We start from the raw sequence: 23848 nt of genomic DNA, 5'->3' as shown, positions 1-23848 counted from the left end.
TAGACTTTGTGCGACTTGTCCTGCTACTTGGGACTGCAGAGTACCATTCATATCTGTGTGACCTCAAGTCGCAGCAACTTCAAAGTAATTCCTGCACTACTTAAATCTGACTTTGATGCGACTTGAGGGCCATAGACCAAGATTACACAGGCAGTGCTTAAAGTTGCATCAAAATCCATTTTTGTAAACTTTTGAAGACACATTTCCCAACCCTTTTTCAGTTATGACACCCTTTAAAGATATCCAAAATCTCAAGGCACCCTAGTTTAAGATGTAAAAAAACAAATGTTGGTTATCAGTGGGAAACCCGAGCCTGATGCCATATGGCGACATTCTGGAACATGCCAGCAAGATCTGTCACCCGCTGTGTCCACCGGACTGATCAGTGTACCCGCCGCTGCCAGCACCTTGTGATTGCTGTGACCAATCACAGCAGACCACATGACAATTCTACACAATAAATTGCTCTTTTATTCATGCTATTCATTGTGTACAATTGCGTTGATCTCTGTAATTGCCCATAGTAATCACATGGTACAGACATGGCCTATTACAGCCCATCTATACCATGTGATTAACTGTGGCCAACCACAGATAATCAAAATTGTAAACACTGAATCAATTTAATTCAGTAAAAATGGATGTTTATAACAATGGCATTCGCTGGTATACGCAAACCTAATGTGGCACTCCTGGCTCCTCTTATTATGCAAGTGTCCCAATAGCATTTGCAATGGGGGAATTCATGTGGGCTTGATCCCAAGCCACGCACGCTGTCTGCATCCATATATACACCTGTTGCCCTTGCTCCCTCGCAGGATTTGACTGACTACAGCAAGAGCAGGAATGAGAAGCGAGAGAGACTACAAACAGGCACAATGCTGGTGTGAGTGAGGACTAAGGGGGGTGACAGAGCAATACTACCTAAAAAAAATGTATTATCATAATGCAGGGAATGCATTGAGGTAAAAAAAATATGTTTTAGAACCACTTTAAAGCTACAAATACTGACTTTTAATATCGGCACACTTACCTGTCCTGGAGTCCAGCGCCGTCCGCAGCAGAGGACGAGAGATCGCTCATCACTCTGCTGCCCTCCCCCATCCTCGGTGAGGGAACCAGGAAGTGAAGCGCTCCGGCTTCACTGCTCGGTTCCCTACGGCGCATGCTTGAGTGAGTCGCGCTGTGCCTGCTGATTGACTCCCGCTGTGCTCTGGGAGCCGAGTGTTCCCAGAACACAACAGGGGGGGGGGGAGGTGACATCCTGCCCGCAGACTGTGGCCGGAAGTGGGTGCAAATACCTGTCTTTAGACAGGTATCTGCACCCCCCTCCCCCTTGAAAGGTGTCACCGGAGTGGGGGAGGGATCCGATCAGTGGGAGTTCCACTTTAGGGTGGAGCTCCGCTTTAAAGTCACAAGAAACCTGGTGTTGGCCTTTAGAGGAGGGGTTAGCACAAGGGTAAGCTTGGTTTGCTGCTACTCCGTTTTTGTCTAGGCACATACTTGGGTAAATCCCAGACTGGTCTGTATTGATCATTTTTCATTTGTTGTACAATTTATAACCTTATTTTACATTTATTCAAGTCCGCTAATCTATTGGTATAATATGCATAAGCAAAGATTTAGTATCTTATAACTCTGTATGTATGCTTGGGGCATTTGGTGAGTGTAAACCAAACTCATGCTATGTGGTGACCTAACACCATATGTCTAGCAGCTTTTCAGTGCCTCATTCTGATCTGTTATCATTTGTATCCAGGCTTTGACTTTACAAGGCTGTTCACACAATTCAATAAAAGTAATGTAATAATTTTAATATACGCACAGAATTGGGTTGACCAAAAGATAAATGGAAACAACAATGATGGCGCGTTCCCCCAGATTGTTTTTAATAAGCATGTTATTTAGTTCATCAGCCTACCGCAGTAATGCTTTGAATGTGGCTCTGCCAGACAAATTTGTTAATGCCTTTTTCCCCTCCCCCCTTTTCAGGGAACATTGATTCCCTGCAGACATATCTCTATTAAACCTCTAGAAAGTCACAACTTCCAAATTAGATTAAGTAGCGAGCACGGTACTAGAGGAATCAAAGAAAATTGAGTGTATTATTGAATTCATGCCACATTGTCTGCAGAAGGGAGATGCTTTGTATGGCTGCAACGTTTGTCCTTACTATACTAACAAAGATGTGGCCACAGTCATGTAATATCATTTTGTAAAACGCATTAGGAAATCTTATGCACGTTCTGTTGAAGGAGACACTGCAATGTAAGTATACAGGTATACAGCTTATCCTTGGAACGGCCATTTTCTGACTTGTTATGTATTTGTTGGGCTTTCTGCCACATGGGTACACAGGCCTTTTAATATAGTGTTCCTAAATTGCATTTTATAAGCGAAGATACAGATGGGGTGGTGGCGGAATTAACATTGCTGATAATGTGTGAAAGCGTTGTACATATTTTTATACTTAATGAAGGTTACTTGAAGCTGGTTATATGCTGGCTTTAAAAAAAAAAAACGGCTAAGGGTTAACCCCCCCCCCCCCCCCAAAAAAAAAAATACAATAAAACTGATCTTAAAGCATGTTATATATTACAGTGCTTGTGCTGTGTCATTTGGCCCTGACACCGTGGTGGTCCGTTTACATGCCTCTATCATCCACAGCCCTGCTATCTGTCTCCTCTTTGTCCTGTGTCCCCTCCCCTCCCTGCATGTCCGTTAATGACAGTGATTTTCCCGCCTTGCTTGCATAACTGTAAGGCCCCGTACACACGACCGAGGAACTCGACGTGCCAAACACGAGTCGAGTTCAGTGTGGAAGCCGCCGAGGAGCTCGGCGGGCCGACTTTCCTCATTGAACAACGAGGAAATAGAGAACATGTTCTCTTTTCGGCCCGACAAATTCCTCGACGGGTTCCTCGCTGAAAAGTGTACACACGACCGAGTTTCTCGGCAGAATCCAGCTCCGACCGAGTTTCTGGCACACGAGTTTCTGGCTGAATTCTGCCGAGAAACTCGGTCGTGTGTACGGGGCCTAACATGTATGCACCATCAGCACTGTCTCCTATTGCACTGTGTGTGTGTGTGTGTGTGTGTGTGTGTGTGTGTGAGATTTATAAAAAAAAATAGAAATGCTTTAAATACCTAGTTTTAAGAGCGGCAATCCCATAACCGGCCTGCTCTCTCCTCCTCTCCTGACTGATGTCTGTGGGGGAATCTCGACCCCTCCCACTGCATCTATCAGAGGAGGAGAGGGGAGACCCAGCTGGTCATGTGATGGTGGATCTTGGCTCTTGCATGAAGTATTTATAGCATATTATTATTTATTTTTATATATCGCACACAGAGGGGGAGACAACAATCGGAGATGGCGCTGCTGGTGCATACATGCAAGAGTGGCTTAACCACTTTAATATATTTTATGTTCTGTTTTATATTTGCTATTTGTTTTTTGCCTTTTTTAGAATTTAGGCCTTCCATGCACAGCTCAGTAATGGGTAGGATACTGGCATCACTTGCATCAATCAGGCAGTGTAGGGGTTAATTGATGAGCATTAATGTGCTACATGGAAGGATCCTTTCAGAGCATTCGATACTCGACAGTGTAAAAGTCAGATAGAAATGTTGTGGCATGTTATGTGTCAAGTAACTTGGTGACAAGTAAATTTCTCATCAGTTGAGTTGTCAGATCTGCTTATCTAAGTAGCATTTTAGTGCAGGCCATAAGCAAAGGGGGGGGGGGGGGGGGGAATTTGCTGGTGTACAATATCCAACTTTTATATTCAATTAATGTCCTTAATCGCTAAAGATATTTAAGTTCTTGATGCTTTATTGCAGGTCGCTGTGCATACAATCTAAAAACTTACTATATGAACTTTAGACTATTAATAGAAATGAACATTTGAATCCAGGTATTTAGGAATGTCTAAGCGCTCCTTTTAATGAAATGTGAGTTGGTATGTTAATTGTTTTCTTGGGGGGTATACTGGGTAGATGCAAATGAACGAGAAAATAAAGTAGCTGGTTTGCTTTCAAAATGTATTGGGATATTGTGTTCTTTTGCAGAAATATTCACAGTCGCGCAGCCCAAGGACATGGGAATGCAGGCATCCAAGCACAGGCATTGTCTGTGGCAAAAGAGCGCCATCTAGCTGTCGCTGCTGCTCTCTGGAGAAATTTCTTCCCTTTCTTGAAGAGCCTGAGACTTTCCCAAACACCTCCCTCCCAGCTAGCTGACACGGCAGCAGGTCTGTGCTCTTTTCCCCTTTTTACCTATGTCTTGTTTATATCTTCTGTCCTATTTTACAGTTATTTTATTATAAAGGTAATTTAATGTTTTTTATTTCTCCTAAATATCTATGGCATATTGGTGTTTATACACGGTCTGTGTTTTTTTTTTTTTTTTTTTTTTTTCCAGGCTACACTCTTCTGGCTTTGGACATACCTAGCAGTGCGCCACCTGAGCTTCAACCTCAGCCTATTGTATCAATGATGCAACTATTTGGATGGGATGACATGGTCACTCCCCAGCTGGTGTCCCGCTATCTGAGCCATCTAATTGCAAACAGGTAAGATAGCATTAATGGAATTATAATATGATGGAAGGCATACTTGTGCTTGGCCTTAAAAAAAAAGAAAAAAGTTCAGTTCTTCCGTTTAGTGCAATAAAGTCTTGGTAAAAGTTTTTTTTGCCAAGTGAGGCTGGGTTCACACTACGATTTTCCCGTCCGTCAGCCGCATACGATTTATATGAAAAAACGTATGCGGCTGAAACGGGCGTGAACGTATGGAACCGCACATATGTGCGTTTCCATTGACATTAACGTTAAAAAAAAACGTATGCGTTTGCCATACTGTTTCAAAAACGGCCGCAAAACCGTGGTTGAACACGGTTTTGCGTACGTTTAAAAAACGTTTTGCCAGCAAATCGTACGCACCCGGATGCATCTGAGTGCATACGATTTGCAATGCATTGTCTATCTATACGTTTTCCCGTCCGGGCCCGTACGTTTTCAATACTGAAATCGTATGCGGCTGACGGACGGGAAAATCGTAGTGTGAACCCAGCCTTACACAGATATGTAAAGCCAGCCATAGATGGAGTAATTTTTCTTTGCTGCAACCACAAAGTCAGCACAGTGTTGATAGGGAAATACCTCTGGTGGAGCCATTGTGTTCTCCCAGCAGAGAGAACTGTCCCCACTAGGATAATACAGTGATTACTGCTAGCAGCTATAACAAGCCACTGTCAATAAACACATTTAAAATCTGACAGGCTGGTTGTACCCAAGTTGATCAATCAAAAGACCGCCCATACATGGTTCTAATCTTGGCTGGTCCCTGCTAAACGGTTTAGATTTGAAGCATCTATGGCCGGCTTAAGAAGAATGCACATTTTAACAGTTTTGTCAGCATAAATGACAGGAACTTTGCTCTTGTTAATGCACCTTGGGAGGTATAACCTAAGCCCTGCTTTTTCCTAAATAAAAATATTAAAACAAATGCCCTCTGTGCAGAATGTTTTTATATACTGTCAAATGATCACTAGTTAGGAGTTAACTGGTGTCATAGACAGCACACCAGAGCTGTGCTTTATCAGTCACAGACCTCTTCAAGTATTCTATTTCCTGTAGAAATGACAATACCTTCTCTTCACATGTCCAAATCACAATTCACCTGAATCATAGAGAAAGATTACAGTAGGCTCAATGTCACAGTGATTGTTTAGAGGACAGGCAGATTTTTCATCTTCTGTTAAACATCTAGGGCCACGTTTTCTGTCAAGTAGTAGAAAGAATCTCATTTGTTGTGATGAGGTTACTCTGTAGCTGTGTGTTATTTATAACCCCACAACAATTTCTTTGGTCATGAAGGACCAATGGCTCAAGGTCTTAGTCTTGAGGCTTTCAGCATTGCCCTTTTTATTTTGGCTTGTATATTTTGAGAAATATTGGACAAAATACATGATTTGACAGGATCAGATGCATTATCACATGAATTACAACCTCTATGGTGAACAGCCTGTAGTGCAGATGCAGCACATACCAATGGGTGCAGTCTGTGTAGAGGTGCCCCTATACCCACTAATATGTGCAGTATTGGCCTGCATTGTGTGTGTGGACTTTAGTTGGCATCTCTATGGGCCTGTGTGTTGACGACACTGTTTGCTTCAAGCGGGTTTCGCATGCCCAAACGAATCAATGGGAATGAAAAAGTGGCTTGCAGCAGGTCAAATGCAGTTAACCACTTAAAGACCGCCTCCTGCATATATACATCAGCAGAATGGCACGGCTGGGCACATGTAACGTACAGGTACGTCCTGTACTAGTACCCAGCCATGGGTCGCGGGCGCGCGCTCCGGGCCCGCGGGACCAGCGGACCCGATCGCCGCTGGAGTCCTGCGATCGGTCCCCGGAGCTGAAGAACGGGGAGAGTACCCCGTGCTTCACTGTGGCGGCTGCATCAATCGTGTCATCCCTTTTATAGGGGGACACAATCGATGACGTCACACCTACAGCCACACCCCCCTACAGTTGTAAACACACTTCAGGGAACACATAACCCCATCAGCGCCCCCTTGTGGTTAACTCCCAAACTGCAACTGTCATTTTCACAATAAACAATGCATTTTAGTAGTAACAATAATAAAAATGCAATAAAACTATCCCCTATTTTTGTAAACGCTATAAACCAACCGATAAACGCTTATTGCGATTTTTTTTATACCAAAAATAGGTAGAAGAATACATATCGGCCTAAACTGAGTAAAAAAAATAAAAATTTATATATTTTTGGGGGATATTTATTATAGCAAAAAGTAAAAAATATTGCATTTTTTTCAAAATTGTCACTCTATTTTTGTTTATAGCGCAAAACATAAAAACCAAAGAGGTGATCAAATACCACCAAAAGAAAGCTCTATTTGTGGGAAAAAAAGGACGCCAATTTTGTGTGGGAGACACGTCCCACGACTGCGCAATTGTCAGTTAAAGCGACGCAGTGCCGAATCGCAAAAAGGGGCAAGGTCCTTTAGCTGCATTTTGGTCCGGGTCTTAAGTGGTTAAGAAGGTCATCAACTGCATATCCAATGTACTAGTCTGAATGATCTCAGAAGCATTTCAAACCAATGCTATTAACACAAACTCAAAGTCCTTAAAAGACACAACTTTGTGTGTGGTCTCTTTTTTGTTAGTCGCACAAGTTATCCTATTTGCATACAAGGTTTGGTAGTTCAATTTCCTGCTGAAGGACGCAAACTGGTCTCTACATCTGTTGTGTACTCCAAATTCTAGCATGTCCTACCAGACAGCTGCTGACAAGATGTACCGTGACTTTAACTTCCACAATAACTGGAAGGCCACACATCGAACGCTGCTGCTGTAATGTGTGCTAACGTGGTGACAGCTTTGAAAGATTGCGCAATCAGCCATTTATATCATCGCAGCTAGAAGAAATTAAACTTCTGTAATGCTCATTAAGCAATTATTTAGCCTCTAAAGATAGCTATGTAATTAGGTCTCTGAAAGTGAATGTGCTAGTCAGACACAATCAGGTCTGTTTAACAGCACAGTGTAAGGTGCGTAGAGATGCAATAACTCCTAGAAACCAATCAGAATTCACATTTCATCAGTTTCATCAATTGGAGGCTATGAAAGATGTCCAGATTGGATACTGCATACCATTTTTGCCCTGTTTATATAAAAGTCGCTGTCTAATTGTGGTGTTTTATGTCGCATTATAGCTGCGTGAAGCTTAAGTAACATTGAAAAGCTTTTTAATTACATTGTATTCCCTAGAACATTAACAGAGGCTCTCAATGGCATTGGAAATGCAGCTTATCAGGCCCTGTCAATCAGAACATGGAGTCGATGTGTTTTGCAGATGTATGTTGATCAGCCAGTGGATGGTACAATTCGAACAGACACTGAAAAATGTAAGATTTATGCCTAAAGCATTCTCCTGCAGTAGTTTCTAGTTCATTAAATATAGTTTTAATTTTTTCATTACCATAGATTGTTGAAACATTTTGGGCCTGTTTAGACCTATGCATGAACATAGGTGTATTTTTTGTTGTAGCATTGGGCAGATGCATTGTCATGCACGCTTTTTGTGTGTCTACATACCTTTTTCAATGCATTTTCACTGTAGGCTCTGGAGTGGATAGAATTAACGGCTATTAATCAAGGATTGTTAGCCACCTGACAACCAGCGACGTACCTCCATTATGTCGCTGGACTGTGAGTGGTTATACCAGGGCGATGCCTGCAACCACAAATATCATTCCAGTATTGTGTTTTTTTTTTTTTTTTTTTTTTTCAGCCGTTGGTCAGCTTTCTTGTAAAAGCGATCCTAGCAGCTAATTAGCCACTAGATTGCTTTCGCAAGCAGCGGAAGGGACTCGCCGAATACAACAACCCCGCCGCCCTCCGCAGCTGTTCTGTCCAACGGGAAACCCGGGTGTTCAGCCGTAGAGCTGTTCGAAGACCAGAACAACTCAACAACGCCAATAAGCTCTATGGTCTAAGAATCCAGAAGGGATGAGCATTTCAACACTTTCGGTTTCTCCGGATGTAAAACATAGTGGGTAAAAAAAATACATTGACGGGCAGAGTAGACCCAGATCTCTGTTAAGAGTACCTGTCACTGCCTATTGCTATCACAGGGGATTTATATTTCCTTTGATGACATTAAAAGTGATCAAAAGAAAAAAAAAAGAGACAGTGTAAAGATGAACAAAATATTAAAATGTAAAAAAGAAAAAATTAAAGTGCCCCTGTCCAGCCTTTTCTGTCGCTTTTTGTTTACATGATGAAACCTTAATTTTTTGCTAGAAAATTGCTTGGAACCTCTTAAAGCAGAGGCCCTAAAGAATAAAATGGTTGTTGTTGCAATTCTTTATATCATACAGTATTTGCGCAGAGTTCTTTAAAAGGCAATTTATTTTTTTGTAATTTATTTTTTATTTTTATTTTAATGCACAAAAACACAATACCTAATTGCGCCGTAAAATATAAAAGATGATGTTATACCTAGTAAATGGTCCGTTTTTTCCATAGGTGCCATTTTAAAAGCCTTGACAGTATGACAGGAGATTGTGAACGGCTCTCTATGGCCGGGCTCCACAAAATCCAGGCACCTGGTCGCAATTGCGACAAATTGTGACCTGGCGCCCGCCGGTAATTGAGGCCGCGGGCAGGTGGTGGCCGTTGGCATTACAAGTAAAACAGCAGCTCTAATTAGTTATTTCCACTGTTTTCACTGCCATCTCCTTCCCTCTAATTAGAACCCCCAAAACATTATATATATTTTTTTATTCTAACACCCTAGAGAATAAAATGGCGATCGTTGCAATACTTTGTCACACCGTATTTGCGCAGCGGTCTTACAAGCGCACTTTTTTTGGGAAAAAAAATACACTTTTTTTAATTAAAAAAAGACAACAGTAAAGTTATCCCAATTTTTTTTTTTTATATTGTGAAAGATAATGTTACGCCGAGTAAATTGATACCCAACATGTCACGCTTCAAAATTGCGTCCACTCGTGGACTTGGCGGGACGATGCGCTCCTGGCTCCTAACTTTTTTTAGCTGGCACCTAGATTCCAAGCAAATTTGTCAAACCCTGTTCTATGGAGTCGGTTCCCACATCTCTGGGATGGCTGCAGAGCAGATTGCACAGGGGTCCTGTGCGTCTTTGGCTCAGTTTTCAGGTCCGAATTCAGGCATAAATTCGGCCCTAATTCATCCCTGAAATGGAGAACAGGGAGGCAGCAGACCCCTTCTGTGAGCCGTATGCGATCTTAGTGTGAACCCAGCCTTATGGTTACCAGTTTAGATTTACACAGGCGGTCTGGGGCTAGAATTACTGCCCTTGATGTGATGTTTGCGGTGATACCTTGCATGTATTGTAGGATCGCTGTGTGTGTGGGACTGATGCATGCGCTCGCCTTTTGCATGGGGGGACTGTGTAAACATGTTTAAAGTATAACTAAAGGCAAATCTTCTTTTTTTTTTTTTTTTTTTTTTTTTTTTGCGTTTTTAATAGTGTGGAGATGGATTAGAACCGCTGTCGGGTGTTTCTTGCTGTCTGTGTCTGTCAGGGAGATTAACCCTCTCTGAGTCCTGTTTACGATTATCGACAAAACTGAAAACAAGTTGTCCAACATTTTGGGCTGTCCCAGAATGGCATTGGTGATAATTTTTCTTAAAACGGGGACGCTAGATCTGGTGACCCTGATAACGGCAGCCAGGGATTCCTTCACTTTAAAGTGATTTCCCATCTCTTCCTGTTTTGTCTGGGACAGGAAGTGAAGAGCAATGTCACCAATGGGACACAGATGACAAAAATATACCTTACAAGGGATATCCCTCCCTTACTCTAAAATTAAAAAAGTTTTGCCTTTAGTTCTACTTTAATTTTCATGCAAATTAGACCTTGTAGACATTTAGTATCCTGAAACAAAAGGCACACATGCCTACAGGAAGTCCACAATGGCCAACAAAGGTTTTATTGATATTTTAACTCTAAGACCCCTTTTACACTGAGCCGTCCCGGACGTCGGCGGTAAAACACCGCAACTTTTAGTGCCGCTTTACCGTTTTTTTTCGCTGTGCTTTTTGGCCGCTAGCGGGTCGCTTTTAACTGCCGCTATCTGCCTGCTGATGGTGCTGCCCATTGAGTTCAATGGGCAGTGTATTCACCGCTTCTAATACGCTGCAAAGAAGCTGCTGGCAGGACTTTTTCTGACGCCCTACCAGGGCGCTTTGCAGGTGCTATTTTTAGCGCTATAGCTCCTGCAAAGTGTCTCAGTGTGAAAGGGGTCCAAGACCTGAATAAAGGTCTCCAATTTATGCAACTCTGTAATGAAAAATAAATCCTTAAATGTATACGTTAAATGCAAGCTGTGTAAGCAGCTGAATTTGACCTGGTAAAAAAAAAATATTTTGTGGCGCGAACACTATGTAGCCATGAACACTCGGAGCCCTACAGGTGGTTACCTATAGACATCAGCGATGATAAACAGTCTTTGTGACAGATCAACTAAAATGAGTCCATAAGTCCAGTAATAGGCTAATGGCAGGAGCTGTCCTTAGAGGTAAACTAACTCTGTAGGGTAGAAACAGAGAGACAAAACAGGCAGCGCCTCCTGAGTGTAGTAGTAGTAGTACAAAGCAGTTTAACCACTTCAGCTCCGGAAGGTTTTACCCCCTTCCTGACCAGGCCATTTTTTGCGATACAACACTTTGTTAATTTAACTGACAATCGTGCAACGCTGTGTCCACATAGACCATCCTCCGCACCGCCGTCTCTCACCGCTGTCAGTCTGCAATCGTGACCGGAAAGACTACCCTGTAGTAGTGCGATCTAAAAGCGAGGCTTGAAGCGCTCATGGAGCGCAGTGTGGAAGGGACGTTTTGCAACAGCTGGGGGGGCCGCCAGTTTGAGACCCCCGGTCTATGTGGACAGCTTTACCCCGGATGCCTGCGTACTTAGATGTGCCTCTCTTAATCATCAACCATGTGACCTTCTAAATATTGTACCTTCATTTAAATGTAACCATATTGCTACACTTAGAGGCGCCTCTCTTCTATTTTATAATCAGTTGTGACATGACGCTACTCTTATATCAAGACATCGCTTGTATATCAAGTCAAAGGTTATTAAAAAATGTGGCTTATCTTGCAAAACGCTCTCAAACCAAGGTTTTACTGTAATTGTAAATGACTATTAAGAGCTTATACAAATACTTTGAAGCAACATGTATTTTATACAGATACCTTGTTGATATAATAGGCATGATTCCTGGTTTCATTTTACAGCGTTGGTACTTTCAGAACAGCTCACAGAACTAACCCGGTTAATATTCAAGCTGCCTGAAATAGAAAATATGTTTGTTAAAGCTCAAATCGAACCAGCAAGTTACAAGCAGGATCCAAAAAGTGCACTTTTGCAGTTTTTCCAGGTAATATATCGCAACCCACAGGCAAAAAATATTCAATGTCTGGCTTGCGTCTTTAAAAACTGACCTCTTTGTTTTTCTTTATTTGAATTTTAAAAAGCACTATGGTAAGCAATATGAAAACCTAAGATTTTTTTTTTCTCCTGTTTTTAGATAGTTGGCATAGTGTATAGTGGCCTGGAGACCTTGTCAGAAAAGTCTGCCATGGTGTCAAAATGCCTGGAGTATTCTGGTGATATCCTAAAATATGTCAAGCCTAACCTTACTAAGAATGGGCCTGTAGAAGGGATGCAGATTACGTACCGTACTGTAGGTGAGTGGGCACATTATATTTAGGGGCATATTACTTGCTTCCTGTATAGGCCAGTCTAAAAAAAAAAGTACACCTGTCCTATAGAACACGGCCAATGCTTGCTTTATAAGCGTGGTTGTGTTGTACATCTCTTGGCTTGTTGTTTTTCCATTCTGCATTGTTGTTGCAAGTTTGTGAATTCAAACAATTAAAGGCATATTTATGGCTAACAGAGAGGTTCATGGAGGCATGTGTTCTCTCTCTCTCCCCCCCCCCCCCCCCTCTCTCTCTCTCTCTCCCCCCCTCTCCCTCTTTAGAAAGTTATTTTATTCGTTTGGTTGAAATGGGAATCCACAATCTGTTGTGGCCTTTAATGTAATAACACATGGTCTGCAGTAAACCAAACTGCACTCTTCAAACAAATGTAGAAAGCAGGAATATATAAGATGTACCAGTGTAAAAATACTGACTTTGTTTAACATCTGCACTGTAACCCTTTCTATCACATTTGATGCATTGGCACTTCTACTGTATGTGACATAGAATTTCCTATTCAGTGAACAAAGAAATGCTCCTATTTGTCACTTAAAGTAATAATTCTTGGCTGACACACCATGAAAATGTGCATAGCTGTGTTCAGCAAGCATTTGGAACTCTGAAAATACAGGAAACTTTCAGGCGTAATGCCTTGGTTGTGAATGTTCAAGCTAAGCTTCATATGAGATGTGATTTAACTACAGAATAAGTCACACTGATGGACTCCTGAGGGTATGCCAAATGTGCAGGGTCTGCTGCTGTTTTATCTTCTTTCTTGTCTTCTTTCCAGGATATCTTGTGCGGTACTGGGCATCGATTCTGGCCACTTCCAAAGCACAGCAGCTCCTCTTCCGCATCATCGATTACCTGCTTTTACCACATGCTTTGTTCCAACAAGATAAGGGTTTGCCGGCAGCTATGCTGTCTGCTGTAAAGGAGAGCCTGCCTCTCTTTCTCCAGGTACAGGTTTGAAACATGCTGGAAGAGTGTAGCAGAATGTGTGTCCCACAGTGACTGCTGAAAATGTCTCCTTATTTGGGGAATGCACAGTGTAGTCCAATGTCTGAAGTGTACGTCTGCCTGCATATTTCTCTTTAAAATTTTACCTACTAGTGCCTAAAGAATATATTTGTGATAAAATCGCATTATAGGTGTTGCCATAATTTGTATTAAAATATATATATATATTTTTTTTTAAATCAGAGACCATATAGGGTGTGTGTGTGTGTGTGTATATGTGTGTGTATATATATATATATATATATATATATATATAATATGTAATATACACACATATATAATATGTAATATACACACACACACACTACTGACAAGGACATTGGTAAGTGCAGCAAATGCAGTGACAATAAAACTTCTCCTTTTCAACAGTTTTACATAAACAGATCAATGAAAGTTGATTTATCATGATTGCTATGAGTTACTGAACCTTTCCTATTTCTCTAGTTAATATAATGTTTTTTTGGATAGCAAGAAGCTTCCTGCAAAGCATTCCTGACAAAAAAAAGACTGATCTGCGTCTCCTTGGCCTCTTCTTTTTAAAAATGTTTTAGCCTGGGGTGAATGAACACCTCACGTTGTCCACTGTTTTCAGATCATAAGACGTTTTAAGGTGTTAAAGTTGAACTCACCAGGTAATTTGGCACTTGAGTAATTCTGCCCATTTCCTGTGAGCCCAGCCTGTTGACGCACCTTCCTGGGGGTACATCATCATGATTTCTGGGCTCACAGTACTCCAGGTATATAAGAGATTCTTTCCCTAGGGAAAAATAACTGCGCTAACACGTGAATAAATATATATTAACCTAATTAAAGAAGCCGCCAGTACCTATTACTCAAGATACCCAAAGTAAAAGACATAAAATACAAAAAAGGTACAGCACTAAAAATATTGAGTGATAATAACCAAATAAGTGAAAAATAGTGACAAATTCAAAAGAATGTGAATAAGATGATATAAAATAAACGTTTGAAACCAATATTATATCAATGTAAAAGTCCCAAGTAGTGAAGTGGTTAATAATTTGAAAAAAGAAGGGAGGTGCACTGAAAAAATCTTCTTCCACCAAAAAGGGACACCCAGGTAGTAAGATGTAGTCTCCTTACTGAATCCACTGACCGCTATATTCACGGTCAGTAAGGCACAGAGATGATTATAGTCTTCCCAATCAGACTTTCTCCGGCAGGTGAATGGAAAGGGCAGATCCTCAGCAACAGTCCCCAACACATGGAATAATATGGCTCATATATATTGGAAAAATGAACAAAAACGGAAAAATAAACGGCCGGATTTTGCGTGGAACGTCATCACGCTCACGAGGAGATACACACACGGAGACCAGCTGACAGGACTGGATCGGATCAAAACGCCACTTTCTGTCTATCCCATGCCATTTTAATTCATCTTAACTAAGTGCAACCCAACCTTTATTAAACCTGCGATCTTTGCAGTACTTCACTATGGAGTGTTTTTGTTCATTTTTCCAATATATATGAGCCATATTATTCCATGTGTTGGGGACTGTTGCTGAGGATCTGCCCTTTCCATTCACCTGCCGGAGAAAGTCTGATTGGGAAGACTATAATCATCCCTGTGCCTTACTGACCGCTGATGTATTCGGTAAGGAGACTACATCTCACTACCTGGGTGTCCCTTTTTGGTGGAAGAAGATTTTTTTCAGTGCACCTACCTTCTTTTTTCAAATTATTAACCACTTCACTACTTGGGACTTTTACATTGATCTAATATTGGTTTCAAATGTTATATCATCTTATTCACATTTTTTTGAATTTGTCACTATTTTTCACTTATTTGGTTATTATCACTCAATATTTTTAGCGCGGTACCTTTTTTTGTATTTTATATTCACAGTACTCCAGGACTGAATTAGCTCTTGGAATTGTAATCTTGCTACAGAGCAATATGTGAGGGAGCTTAATAGCAGAACATCCTAACACTAGCATTATTTAAAGTGTTGGGACCCCCATCAGTCATGTTTAAATATCTTTAAAAGTAGTCTTTAATGGTTAGCAACAGTATGTTAGTTGTTATAAGTGATTCAGTTTCCTCCCACACTCCAAAGACATGCTGGTTGGTTAATTGGCTCCTGTCTAAATTCACCCTAGTATATATACAGTTATGCTCATATGTTTACATACCCTGGCAGAATTAGATTTCTTGGCCATTTTTCAGAGAATATGAATGATAACACAAACTTTTCTTTCACTCATGGTTAGTGTTTGGCTGAAGCCATTTATTATCAATCAACTGTGTTTACTCTTTAAATCATAATGACAACAGAAACTACCCAAATGACCCTGATCAAAAGTTTACATACCCTGGTGATTTTGGCCTGATAAAATGCACACAAATTGACACACAGGGGTTTGAATGGCTATTAAAGGTAACCATCCTCATCTGTGATCTGTTTGCTTGTCATTAGTGTGTGTGTGTGTGTGTGTGTGTGTGTGTATAAAAGGTCAGTAAGTTCCTGGACTCCTTACAGACCCTTGCATCTTTCATCCAGTGCTGCACTGGCCTTTCTGGATTCTGAGTCATGGGGAAAAGCAAAAGAATTGTCAAAAGGATCTGCGGGAAAAGGTAGTTGAACTGTATAAAACAGGAAAGGAATATAAAAGATATCCAAGAAATTGAGAAGGCCAATCAGCAGTGTTCAAACTCTAATCAAGAAGTGGAAAATGAGGGGTTCTGTTGAAACCAAACCACGGTCAGGTAGACCAACTAAAATTTCAGCCACAACTGTGAGGAAAATTCCGGGATGCAAAGAAAAACCTACAAATAACTTCAGGTGAAATACAGGACTCTGAAAACATGTGGTGTGGCCTTTTCAAGATGCTTAATAAGGAGGCACTTGAAGAAAGATGGGCTGCCTGGTGGAGTCACCAGAAGAAAGCCATTACTACGCAAATGCCACAAAGTATTCTGCTTACAATATGCCAAACAGCACAGAGACAACCCTCAAACCTTCTGGCACAGTCATTTGGAGTGATGAGACTAAAATTGAGCTTTTTGGCCACAACCATAAACGCTACATTTTGAGAGGAGCCAACACGGCCTATGATGAAAGATACACCATTCCTACTGTGAAACACGAAGGTGGGTCCCTGATGTTTTGGGGATGTGTGAGCTACAAAGGCACATGAAATGTGGTCAAAATTAATGGAAAGATAAATGCAGTATGTTATCAGAAAATACTGGAGGAACATTTACATTCATCAGCCAGGAAGCTGCGCATGGGACGTACTTGGACATTCCAACATGACAATGATCCAAAACACAAGGCCAAGTCGACCTGTCATTGGCTACAGCAGAATAACGTGAAGGTTCTGGAATGGCCATCTCAGTCTCCTGACCTCAATATTATTGAGCCACTCTGGTGAGATCTCAAACGTGCAGTTCATGCAAGACCGCCCAAGAATTTACAGGAACTGGAGGATTTTTGCCAAGAGGAATGGGCAGCTATACTATCCAAGAAGATAAAGAGCCTCATCCACAAATACCACAGAAGACTTCAAGCTGCCATTTATGTGAAAGGGGGCAATACATGGTATTAAAGGGGGTTGTAAAGGTTTTTTTTTTTTAAATGGGTTCCTTTAAGCTAGTGCATTGTTGGTTCACTTACCTTTTCCTTCGATTTCCCTTCTAAATGTTTTTTTCTTTGTCAGAATTTCTCACTTCCTGTTTCTCCTGAGTAAGCTTTCCCCCATCATTCGAGCCGTTCTGGCTGGGGGTTAGTCAGCATGCTCACTACATCCCTGCGGGGAGACACTGTGTTAGCTTAAAGGAACCTATTTAGAATTTGTTTTGTCTGACTTTAGCAACTCGTGGCAGGAGAGAGAAGACTTGACTTTGTTTTGTTTGTCAGCAACAACCCCCCCCCCCCCCCTGTCCCGTCCCGCACACCACCCCCCGCCGCTTATCTTGCGGCAGGGGGGCCCTGACTAAAGCTGTGTAAGGGGCCCTAAAATTTGTGATGGCTGCCCTGTGCATGAGCATCAAATATTCACAATCTTATTTTTGTTCTCATCTGTCCACACTAGAAGTAATGGTGGCTTCAGAACTGGGAAGCATGAGTCAGAAAGGGGCTTTTATTAGGTAGTCACCAACCAATCTGCGACACAAGCAGTAAATTATTTTGTAAAGGCAAGATGCTTTAAGCAAATCTAAACCCAATTACAAAAATCTTATAAAATGTTATTTTTTTTTTTAAATGTGCAGTATTCATTAAAAGCATACCTGGTGATTCTGCCATGAAGGTCCTTGTTCATACTCTTTATGGGGTGACAACTGTCGCCCAGTTCTTCACGCACTTCTGAAGCAGACTGCAAGTGGATGTGCCAATACAAATGGCCCAAGAATGGTGCACAAATGTCGTTCTCAGGAAGCCGGCCCTGATCAAACTGGAGTGTATTTAGACATGAAGTGGCTGGCAGAGGCTAAAGGAAATCGTCGGCATGAAGATGCAAAAAGTGGATTTTTTTTATGTTATAAAAAAAATGGTCTCATACATAGGAAAGAATTAAAAAAAATTGAAGCAGCTGTGCATGACAACCTATCAACTTCGATGTTTAATTTTCAAAGGTTAACTGAACAAGCTGAAGATAGAAGCTGATCAGTTGCCATGTATAGTTGCTCAAGATTTTGGCTGCTCCAGTTTTGATCACTTTCCCACATTGTGCTTTTGCAAACTAAATGTCACCCAGCTAGGGTTTAGATCTAATTTACACTGGTCATATGGATATGGATTTTTATAGGTAAGACTCGCCAAAAATTTGAACACCTATGGTCCCGCAACTTGGCTTTTTATCAGAAATCACAAAAACTGGTGAATGCAGAGAGATGTAACTGTGTGGTTTGAGGCACCAGCCTGCTCAGCTTGGTCATGTTTGCCTAAAAATAACATAATAAAATATGCAAATTATAAGCCTATACTTCTTTTAATTTTTTTTTTTAATTTTTTTTTTTTAGGGTCTGTCAATCATTGCTCGTCAATCTCAAGTACAAGCTTCCTATGTAAAACAGCAGCTAAAAACTATTATTGAGCAATATTTTGGGAGATTTTTGCCCAGTGCTCCTCAAGCCCCAACTGCTGGAAGCCATCCTATACTTTTAGCCTTGTGTGATTCTGTTCAGAGCCCACATACTGCCATCCTTAGAAAAACTGTAATGCAAGTCATAAAGTAAGTATATTCTGTTCCCTTTTGTATACCAACTCTAAGGCTCAGTTCACGCTGATGCGACTTTGCCAGACAACTTCCTGGTGATTTGCTGGCGATGATGCAACTCTGAAGAGACTTTCCGGAAATGTTTAGGTCATCTTCCTGTAATGTCAGATCCAAATCACTTCAATATAGATGAGAATCCGACTTGGAGGTGACTTCCATTAAAGTCTTTGGGTACAAGTCAGATAGAAGTCGCCTTGAAGTAGTACAGGAACCTTTTTCTAAAGTTGTAGCGATTTCAATAGTGCTAATTAAGACCGCTCTCATTGACTAACATGGGATTTCACATGTCACGCAACTTGGGGTCTCAGAAGTGGGATCCCAAGTCGCAGCAGTGTGAACCGAGCCTAAAACTTGGAAGATATCATTCTCTTGTAGAAATCATAGTAACACAATGGTGTTTGTTTTTAAAATTATCAATGTTCTATTTTTTACAGTGACAGTCACTTGCAATTTAAAGGCCAAGCCCCACCTCCCCGGCTAGCCTCTGTTCTATCTTTCGTCATTGACGTTTTTCAGCGTAGTAAGACCATTGAAGTAGCAGATGCAGAGTTTCTTCTTCCTGCTATCTTGAAATGCATGACACTGGTCAATGAGCCTATGGGTAAGTAATTTAGTCCTTTATTGAAGCAGTATAACATGAATGACCACTTCAATAATAATAAAGTAAACATGAGACTACTGTCACCAGTATTGCAATTTCTTTTACCCTAAAGCTTTAGTGACATTACTTAATGTGTAATTAGGATTGTCCTGCATCATGGAGGCTGCTGGATCCTGGAGAAATCTTTGCTAGTGGACTGACCCATCCTCTTCCTGTGGCCGAAATAAGATCCTAAGGAGGACCCACTAGTCCCTCCTTCGCCATTGAGAAAAGTTATTTCTTTGGATTCACTTTCTGTGAATGAGGGGGAGTTTAAGAAGTCACAGGAATCTCTCCCCTATTCATTGATCTTGTTACAGGCAATGAAACTTTTCTTTATGGAAGTGTGGCATTCCTTGTTGGGAACTTTTTCACAGAAGCTTAGCCTGGAACCTGCATGTCAGAAGTTGAAACCACAGGAAGAGGATGGGGAAGTTTCTCAGTGAAGATTTCTCCAGAACTTAGCTGCCTGTATGATGTGTAACATTCTTCATTTACAGCAGTGGTTCTCAACTCCTGTCCTCGGGCCCACTAACAGGCCAGATTTTAATAATGCAGACTGGAATACTGCAATTACTGATCAGAAAGTGATGTATTTCAGTTATCTTGCAAATCTGGTCTGTTAGTGGGTCCTGAGGACAGGAGTTGAGAACCACTGATTTACAGGTTAGTCATGTCACTAAAGCTGTGGAACAAAAAAATAATTGCTAAACTTCAGCTTTAACTGGTCATCTAAATAAATACAATTCAGGCAGGTGTAGATGATCCCCCATTCCGAGTGCATCGGTGTACTTAATATTTACCTGTTTGTACTATAAAGTTGGTGCCTTGGCATACCACCTCTCCAGGGAGCCAGGAGTGGGTGGGGGAGAGGCACCTATTTGCAAAATAGGGTTCCCTGGGTTATGTGGAGCCCCTGCACTCTGGTGATATCTACAAGTAATTTGCCTTCATTTCTGGTTTAGCCTGTGTCTGTAAATGTAATGACAGGTTTTGCATTAAATAAAACAAAGTGCAAAAAAATCTTTTATTTTAACACTTAATGTTTAGCATTGTGTCTAGAGCAGAACAGTTTTTTTTTTTTTCACTTACGGGCCTGGTTCCTACCAGTCACAGGCTGTATCATGCCCCTCCAGCCTGTGGCTTTGAATAAGAGGGAGGTGAAGCAACCTTTAATCTACACATAATATCCCATCCCCATTGTGTTAGCTGGTTAATGGGCATGGAGGAGGAGGGAGGGAGTGGGCTGTCATTTATCACTGTGTATACACCCACATGTGAGACTCTAGTATAGAAACTAACTGAAAAGTATGAGGCTCTGCCTGATTGATCTGTCAGATGTCACTTTTCTGGCGGTATGGCCCCTTTAACATGGCCTGCACCTATTTTATGAAAGCCTTGCGCCAGTTACGGTACAAGTACGAACGCATGCACCAGATCCAGGTAGTTCTTACTACCACCACTTTTAGAATATGTCACTGTGCAAACGTCAATTATTTTAGCATTTGTCACAGCCAGATAAGCAAACAGAGTAATTAAGAGCAACTCAAAGTTGGTGTACCTTGTGGGTTATAGTTGAATGTGTTTAACATTTTCTTCATTGTTGCTAGGACCAAGACCGCCTGCATCCTAGCAACCAAGGAAACCGGTCACACTGTTGGCGGAGCCTGATGGAGACCTATGAAAGACTAGTTACCCATCAAGCCTGTTATGCCTGTGATTGAAACCAGATGTCAATGGGTGGATTCTATAACTGCTTAAAAAATCCAGCGAATAATAACAAGTTTTCTGATTTTTTTTATTTCAGTGAAGAAGCTTTCTACAAAAGCATTGCAGCACATTATTGAAGGCTGTCGGCAGGTTCCACAAGGGGAAGCTGTATCTTATGTTGCATGCATTTTAAGGTAAATCTTGAGAATAAAGGTCTGGAAATAAAAGGTCTTTTTTTTTTTTTTCTTGTAATTTTGGTAATTTTTTGTCGCCTAGTCATTGGTCACAGAATGTTAGTAATGAAACTGGTAATGGTAATTCGTAAACCTTTGTTTACACAGAGCAAGATTAGCCGTTTATAAATCCCTCTAAAATGTTGTAAACTTGCTGGACACAGGGTGATTCAGGGTACATACTGTATAGGGGGATGCGTGTTTAATGTGCATGGTAAACTTCTATATATGCTGTTATGAATGCTTCAAATAATTGAATGAAATATTTATTCATACATGTTTTTTTTTTATTTGCTGTTTTAGTGGCATGTACAATATAGTTGCAATGTTGCTGTGTATTTATATTATTTATATGTGGTGTCCAGGCTATTTCCAGCCTTAACACTGTAAGTGTAACTAGGGCTACTTTGGGTTGTCCCCAGAAAAATAATAGAGGCACATTCTTCCAATGGAAACACTAGTTCTGGTGACCTAGGGATCCCTTAATTTGCAGGGATAATTTACCCTCACTTCCTGTTTTGGCTATGGGACAGGAAGTGAAGGGAACAGTCTTCCCAATGGGACTAAGATGGCAAAACTTACAGGGGTTATGACCCTCCCTGACTCTATCCAAAATGAAAAAAAAATGCCTGTAGTTCTACTTTTCAATGTTTCTACTACTGATTAGAAAACATTATAGTGATCTGCTGTATGTCTTAATAACTGTATTACCCAGTCTGTACTGAATGGACAATATTCTGTACCATATCATTACCTACAATGGCCAGATTGATAACGGCTTGGGGGAATAAATCTTGTTTAATAGTGTCATATGTAGTGGTGTAAAAATGATGCTGTGTGATGTCATCCTAACAGTTTGAAGAGCATGCTTCTGAGTTAACCAACTTTACTTCCCATGTAGGCAGTTTATTCAAGAATATTTGTGGATGTATGATCATCAGATATTTGGCATCTTGGAGACGATATCTATTTTGGACCAGTCACTTGTTGTAGACCTAATTCCTACAGTTTCTGAAAGCTTGAAGTCATCCGAACATAAGCGTGGACAAGGAAGGAATGCAGCTTCTAGGTATGTTCTGCCATTAAATGGACTCTGTGCTGCATTTAAATGTATTTTTATAACATTATATGCATGTTCTAAAAGCACTGCCCCCTACATATAAAATTCCTGTAGTAGCTAGGTTTGCAGCAAGCAGATGTAAAATGCTTGTAGAAAAGACTCATTCTGATGGCAATTCCTAAAGATGGATTTTCATAGCCTCCCTTGGACTTGTATGATAATTATATTAAGTGTGTACCCGATGGTGTTAGATCTGGAAATGGTATTAGACCTTTACCCAGGTGTTGCAGAAATGAATAAGGTAAACCCTACCTGGAGAAAATACTTCTAAGCAATTCCATTGAAGTGAATGAGTTCAGGAAAGGTTCCTGTACTACTTGAAGGTGACTTCTAGGCAACTTTTACCCATAGATTTCAATTTTGATTTCTATTTGCCTCCAAAGTCAGATCTCCATCTTAACTGAAGCAACTTTACAGGAAAAGAAAATAGTTTACCCAGGCGAATCCCCCCCTCCCACAGAGTTGATTATTCTGTGATTGGCCACAGCTAAAGTCGCCTGTCCTGAAGACAACTTGAAGTCGCGTTGTAAGTTGCTCAAAGGCATGCTGAAGTCGTGCTGAGGTTGCCTCCAAATCGCCTTGCAAAGTCGGGCTGCCCCTGTGTGAACCGGTACTTAGTGTGTATTTTGTAAAATGTGAACTATAATTGTAACATGTACAGGCTCTGCTTCCTGCTTAGAAGCATTGCCCATCTGACTTTGCTTCACTTCTTAAAGCCATAACCAAAAAAAAATGTTTTATTTTACAGCTTACCAATAGATGTGGTAGCTGCATCAGTTTTTTTTTTTTTCTTAGGCTTTTCTCCCCTTCATTTTCACTGTGCGATTTGGCCAGTAACATGCTTCCTGTATTAGATTGCCCAATCTCTGGATAAAGGAGTACAGGGGCACCTTTGGACCGTAGCATTGTCAGTCTGTGGGGAGGGGAAAGTTGGATCCCGATCAGTTTTAACCACTTCAGCCCCAGAGGATTTGGCTGGCAAATGACCAGGCCACTTTTTGCGATTTGGCACTGCGTCGCTTTAACTGACAATTGCTCCCAAACAAAATCGATGTCCTTTTTTTCCCAGGAATAGAGCTTTCTTTAGGTGGTATTTGATCACCTCTGCGGTTTTTATTTTTTGCGCTATAAACAAAAAAGGGTGACAGTTTAAAAAAAAAAGCATTTTTTTTACTTTTTGCTAGAATACATACCCTGCAAAAAAAATTGTTTCCATTTTTTTTTTTTTTTCAGGCCGATATGTGTCTGCATATTTTTAGTAAAAATCATAATAAGCGTATATTGATTGGTTTGCGCAAAAGTTATAGCGTTTACAAAATAGGGGATAGTTTTATGCCACTTTTTATTTTATTTTTTGTATTAGTAATGGGGGCGATCTGCGATTTTTATCGTGAGTGCGATATTGCGGAGGGCACATCGGACACTTTTGACGCTATCTTTCTTTTAAAATGTAACTTAACAAAATAAAAGGCATCCCTGTTTTGCCGCTTGTGTCCGCGATCGCATCGGCACCCCCGCTGTGCAGCGGGCATGCGCGCCTGCTATCCCACTTAAAGGAGCCAACGTATAGCTACAACGGCTTGCGGGATCG

The 23848-nt window shown here is 41.0% G+C and overlaps 1 protein-coding gene across 1 annotated transcript in view; it reads left to right on the top strand.

Moving 5' to 3' along the window:
- The window catches only part of MMS22L (MMS22 like, DNA repair protein), a 127639-nt gene that overhangs the window by 100898 nt on the left and 2893 nt on the right, over positions 1 to 23848 (top strand). The window contains exons 14-23 of the mRNA XM_040350133.1: positions 4069 to 4250; positions 4421 to 4571; positions 7800 to 7936; positions 11823 to 11965; positions 12116 to 12275; positions 13081 to 13250; positions 18298 to 18509; positions 18989 to 19155; positions 21002 to 21098; positions 22039 to 22206. Coding sequence (XP_040206067.1) covers positions 4069 to 4250; positions 4421 to 4571; positions 7800 to 7936; positions 11823 to 11965; positions 12116 to 12275; positions 13081 to 13250; positions 18298 to 18509; positions 18989 to 19155; positions 21002 to 21098; positions 22039 to 22206 — 1587 coding nt within the window. The remainder of the gene's footprint in view (positions 1 to 4068; positions 4251 to 4420; positions 4572 to 7799; positions 7937 to 11822; positions 11966 to 12115; positions 12276 to 13080; positions 13251 to 18297; positions 18510 to 18988; positions 19156 to 21001; positions 21099 to 22038; positions 22207 to 23848) is intronic.

The sequence above is a fragment of the Rana temporaria genome, chromosome 4, assembly GCF_905171775.1.
Source record: "Rana temporaria chromosome 4, aRanTem1.1, whole genome shotgun sequence".
NCBI classification, from domain to species: Eukaryota; Metazoa; Chordata; class Amphibia; order Anura; family Ranidae; genus Rana; species Rana temporaria.
Note: the sequence above shows the minus strand (reverse complement) of the source record. Positions and strands in the feature narration are given on the sequence as shown.